Source organism: Vanessa cardui, chromosome 6 (genome assembly GCF_905220365.1).
Source record: "Vanessa cardui chromosome 6, ilVanCard2.1, whole genome shotgun sequence".
Taxonomy (NCBI): Eukaryota; Metazoa; Arthropoda; class Insecta; order Lepidoptera; family Nymphalidae; genus Vanessa; species Vanessa cardui.
The window spans coordinates 6,975,028-6,981,027 of NC_061128.1; the positions used below are offsets into that span (position 1 = coordinate 6,975,028).

The 6,000-nt window shown below is 28.9% G+C and overlaps 1 protein-coding gene across 8 annotated transcripts in view; it reads right to left on the reverse strand.

Annotated features, from left to right (window-relative positions):
• Positions 1 to 2,344, reverse strand: part of LOC124530320 — a 33,085-nt gene extending 30,741 nt beyond the window's left edge. For 5 of the 8 annotated variants that reach the window (XM_047104442.1, XM_047104447.1, XM_047104448.1 and 2 more), the window contains exons 1-2: positions 2,118 to 2,344; positions 1,031 to 1,135 (exon numbers count right to left, since the gene is read on the reverse strand). In XM_047104442.1, the coding sequence (XP_046960398.1) occupies positions 1,031 to 1,135; positions 2,118 to 2,181 (169 nt within the window). In that variant the 5' untranslated portion in view covers positions 2,182 to 2,344. The remainder of the gene's footprint in view (positions 1 to 1,030; positions 1,136 to 2,117) is intronic. The other 3 variants (XM_047104443.1, XM_047104446.1, XM_047104444.1) reach the window with 1 other exon arrangement.
• Positions 2,345 to 6,000: the final 3,656 nt, after the last annotated feature.

Sequence of the window (6,000 nt, forward strand, 5' to 3'; positions counted from 1 at the left end):
TGAAAAAATCGCATCAAAATCCGTTGCGTAATGTTAAACATTTAAGTATATGGACAAAAAGCAGTAAGGGACTTTGTTTCATACTATGTTATGACAATGATTTATATTGTAATATTCATTTTATAGTCAATGCATCACTAACTCCAGTAACTAATATGTAGTATAAGGCATATTACAGTTTCACTGGTTCATTCGCCTTCTGGAATACAAGATGCGAAGTAGGTATTATTACCTAGGTGGCTTGCATAGCTACAGATATTGTTTCTTTGAAAATCGCGAATATATCCTTACTTTTTATATTAATGTTATAATTGTCAATTGGAACTATAGGTAATTCTAAATTTGATAAATATTTACTTTATCAACGCTAAACTAATATCTAATTAGTATGTGAATATTAATATTTTCGGTCCATAACTTGAGCAGAACAGCGCCATCTATCGTATTCTAGCTATGAACATAGACCAGCCATAATGTACGTACTCTTGTTCAGGAATTACATAATTATAAACGCATCAATGATTATGTACATATATATTAATATCATGCTGTGTGACAGTTTGTCGTAGCGTTGTGGCTAGACGGATTGAAATGAGGTTGTATTTATTTACATTTTAATATTGAACAATATTTCAATGAAACAAATTGAATTTAGATTCGATAGTTAAGTATGTTTAAAATTTAAACATACAGTGATAAATATATTTTTTAAATAAAGCTTTACAAGGATTAAAAGTTAATCTAGATAAACACAACACAAAATGTTTAAATGTTATGTTTTCCTTTACGATTACAATTAATATTTAAAAGGAATATTTTCTTAAGAATAAATTTCATATTTAAAAGTTATAGCCGGGCTAAATCCTCCTTTCGGTTTTGAGGAGGGTTTTGAAGTTAATTCCATTACACTGCTCCGATGATGATGATGATGATGCGGATTGATGGATACAGAATTTTATTGAAATTAGACACTTAATTAAAATTGCAATTAATATGTATGCAAGTTGTAATATTAAATTGAAAAACGTACCTTCTATGCCTGTAGTTGATCTTCTGTAAAAGACACCTCTGTCAGTGTCTAGTATTCGTGTATTTTCAGGCAAGAACCAATTTGGGATTCCATCTATCGAGCATCCTGAAATATGTTACGTTATTGATGAATATTATTAGTGTAAAATTTTATCGCTATGTTCAATAAAAAAAATTCAATAGGGGTAGTGATTACTACCCATCATACTATGGCTACTAATCCCTACCCCTATAGACATCGGCACTATAAGAAATATGAATCAAGAAGTATTCATACAATAATGTTAATAAATATAATTCTAAAATGTTCGTTTTCTGATGTAAAACCTATTGGTTAAATATATCATGTGGTATTAGTTATATCAAATTTATATTTTGTTTACCAATTCGAGATTGAAATTCTGTTATGAAAATATTGGTAGCTGGTATAAAATTACACGAAATTACCCAATTTCATGTCACTTGAAAATAATGATACGGCAAAATAATTCGACGTTATTCTGAGTAATAACAAAATAAGGATTTTACAAAATCCACATAATATTGTTTCGGACATTTGAATTTAATGCAATTCGGGGAAGCTAATCAGTAATGCAACTTATATTAAAGGTTTATTGACAGTATAAAAAATTAAAACAAGGGTATATCAAAATAAAAAAAGGTGTTGATAAGAATTCTGAGTCAAACTTCGTTTTAGAATTCTCTTTTCAAAAAGGTAGACAAAAGGACTACATAGAAAGATCCATTAGGATGCTTATAATGGAACCACAACAACAGAAATTATATTATAAGAGATAGAAAATGTTTCAAAACATTCTTTCAATTCGCGTAATTCAAATCGTCTTCTTAACGCAAATGTGTCTATAAAGATTATTCTATGAGAATACTTGAAATTCATCCTAAAACACGATCTCAAAATGTCAGTTAACGATATGAGACATTGATTATTTCAATAATAACATTTAAAGGAAAATATAGAGTATTACTGTATGTTTTGTTTTCAACTATTTTACGGAGAAGTTCTCAAAGAATAACACTGCGGCTATAAATAAGTTATAATGCTGCAACAGTTATGAATAAATACTTACCATGATTAACATGTAGGTACGCAGTTATAATGACGTATAAAAATAATATCCTGCGATCTCCCATTTTCAATTAACGTATATTGTTCGATATCACATCACAATAATAAAACATGCAACACCCTTATGCACAGAAAATTGCAATATTATTTATTGAAACCAATTAATAATTAGAATCACCAAATTATTAAATGTTGATAAAACACAAATAATACGTCTGTTATTATAAAAGTATACACGAAACTACTATCAATGTGATTATAATCATCATTATTATCGCGTTTACGTATGTGCAGATAAAGGTGACAATTATTACCCGCCAATCTATCGATACATATCTTTGTATGGAAATATAATAAATACATTATATGTCATGTATTCTTTGAACTATAATTAAAAAATGTACGCACACTTAAATGTGTCACACAAAAGATAGTGTTTATTGCTGAATTCAGCAGTTTTCAATAAACTTCAATCGTAAATATACTAAGCCATTTATAGTTGTAGTTGAGTCAGTTTTATTCATTAGAACATAAAATATATGTGCCAAAAAGTTTATAATGTTTTTGATTTGATTGATTTAATTTTACTATCATAAACATAATATATGTACTTGCTTATTGTTGTTGTATCACATTTGAAACATACTCTATATCTATCGTATATTTATTAAAAGGTATATATTTTTTATGTAAGGATTAATCTCCGTAACTTATGGTCTAATTCCATTTTGTTTTACTGGTAGATTTTTTTTCATTATCTCTGAGAGCTAAAGAGTATAAATTATATTTATATAACAATTAAAAACATGCACCCGTACGAAGCCGGTCGCTACTAGTTGTATATTTAATTCTGATTCACAGATAACAAAAAAATTGTTGTGTAGTCAGTAGCTTAAATAATGCATTTATTTCATTTGCAATTTTCTGACGTCGTGTAACCTAAAGAAATATTGAAAATTATAACTTTCTTATTTTGTACATTGTTTTTTTTTTGTTTATATTGTACAGATAATGTAATCATATCATGGTCTATAATGTTATAAAGTTTTATATTTGGCAATCATTGATAAAAAATAAAAATAATAAAGCTACTTCGTTTAGTTTTTCTGATTTCTCAAATTGGAAAAATACGTGCGTACCACATATGTCTACTCACGGGTGATTTTCACAGACAGATAACAGAACTATAAATTTGATAACATTTAAATCATAATCTAAACTAACACAAAAAACTATTTAATAAATAAATTGATAAGTTAAGTAAACAAATATTTATTTCCAACTAAGTATAATTATACTTTTGTTTTCAAGAGATAAAGTAATTTATTTTGTATTTAAATCGTTGATTTGTGGAAAAGCCTTTGGAATGTCTGATAATGACCTGGGCATTAATATATCCTGTGATAATTGTTAGTCTTATCAGATATTTATATTTGATTATATTTAGTGTAAGTTTCCGATTAATCATGACGTTGACTATCTTGATAATCACTATCAAATTCGATTTGCTTAGATTATAAAACAAAAGGCAAATGGAGCGCACGGAATATAATTTTAAAGCAACAAAAACAAATACAAAATCAAAAAATGGATTTAAATAATTGGTGGTGCTAAAGGACAATTCTCTTTGTTAATCTATATCCATATAATAAAATTGGAGTGTCTGTTTGTAATATTAAAATAGCCCTTTTTTAGTCAATGCATACATATATTTACCGTGTATACATACATATATACGGTAAATATACCAAAATGTTTAACCATTTTTGTCTGTGTGACTGTCTGTCTTTCTGTTTGTTCCGGCTAATCTCTGGAACGGCTGGACTGATTTCGACGGGACTTTCACTGACATATAACTGACATAATATGGAGTAACTTAGGCTACAGTAATTTTTTTTTTTAAATTCAAACGCATACAAGGTCGCGGGCACAGCTAGTACTATATTACTATAATATTACTTTGTATTCGCTTTTGTTGCTTGACTATAAAGTTCGTCCGCTTCATCAGCGTTTTGTTTATAATTTGAGTGTTTCAATAAAAACAATTTTGCTTGAAAAAAATGTTTTCATCACGGAACACTTGGCAGACGTGAAACATGGAAATTGATGGAGAATTAATTCAATTTATAATATAAATGTACATTTCTTATTATTATGATAATAATGAGTAAGGCAATATGACGGAGAAGCATGTAAGAGGCATAACGGCATAAAAAGAGAGCGCCATGCCGATTGACATCGCAGCCTACTAATCAGTTTCACATCAAGGATTCACCATGTCTTAATAAGCTTATAGATATAGTACAATACAATCACAAGTAATTTTGTTAACGACGTTTGTCTCATAATAATAAATTTGTCTTTATTTAGAAGTCTTATTTTACACATAAAAAAAGTAAAAAAGTAACAGCATGTAAATTTCCCACGGCTGGGTTAAGGCCTCCTCTTCCTTTAAGGAGAAGTTTTGGAACATATTCCACCATGCTGTTCCATTCCATTAGACACATCCAGGTTTCCTCACGACGTTTTCCTTCAATGCCGAGCACGAGATGAATTATAAACACAAATTAAGCACATATATATAGTCGTGCTTGCTTGGATTTGAACCCGCAATCATCGGTTAAGATGCACGCGTTCTAACCACTGGACCATCTCAGCTCTTTTACACATAACGAGAGCCTTTATATGGTGTATGGAACTATAAATGTCTCACATATTAAAATCTCTCCGTATAATTAGGATTACAAATATCTGAGACTTTTGTTATCATCTATGTATTGTATAAAACAAAGGCACTTTTGTTTGTGTTTGTATCTCCGCTTACTTCTAAGCCACTGAACGGATTTTGATACGCACAGATGGTTAACGCTAAGCTTCACTCCTCCGTAAATAAAAACAATGTACATGAAAATTGTAGTTCTTATAAAGGCCTAGTTCTTAGAAAGGTTTTCGATAGGTGTCTGTCTTCTTAGGCACACACAATAATATTTATACCTATTACAGATTAGTAAAAAATCAATAAGTTATTTGTGAAACCGTTGCATCTAATTAGTTATTAATCCTTATTATAAATTATGTAAGTTATGTTGCGTATTTAAAAAAAAATGTAATAAAACTACTCACATAACATTAATTTATGTCATTATATTACTTTACCAATCGATACATATATTATTTATCCGTTTAATGTATATTAAGTATATCCTTTTAACGCCCAACCTCTAATCTACCTATATAGTTTACTTCCCCACTTCCCGTTCAAAATCAACCGCCTTTTGTTTTTCTCGTGCCAGGCAGTACCAGTCGCCGCACCACGCCACGAGAGGATATGACGGGAGTCCCACTATATGGTGTCGATAACCGAATCAATAATCATACTACTAAATGTTATTTAAATTTAAATTAAAAAAACGTATTTTAAAATCAAAACCGTACTAAATATTATTATTTCAATTTAAATTCTATAAGTATACTTATTAATATAAGCTAAAGTTATTTTTTTAATTACTTGTTGAAATATAACTCTTGATATTAATTAATAACGTTCTTCTTTATTCAAATTGAGCAAAGAGTATATAAAGAGATACAATAATAAAAATTAAAGTTATCACAATGTTCCCGGTTCTAGTATATTCTGCCGAATGCGAGTTTAAATTCCCGCCAAAGTTTTCTTTTTTTTATAATGTTATCCACTTCAAAATCCGTTGCGACAACATTAATCATGACAAATAACACTTCTAAAACAGTAATTTTATTCAATTAAAGATTATATCAACCATAAAAAGGGGAGCTATTACTACCTATATATTTGCATTTAAGTAATTGTTAAGTAATATAACACAGTATTTTAAACATTGTAAAAGAGTAACTAAATGAGTGTCATG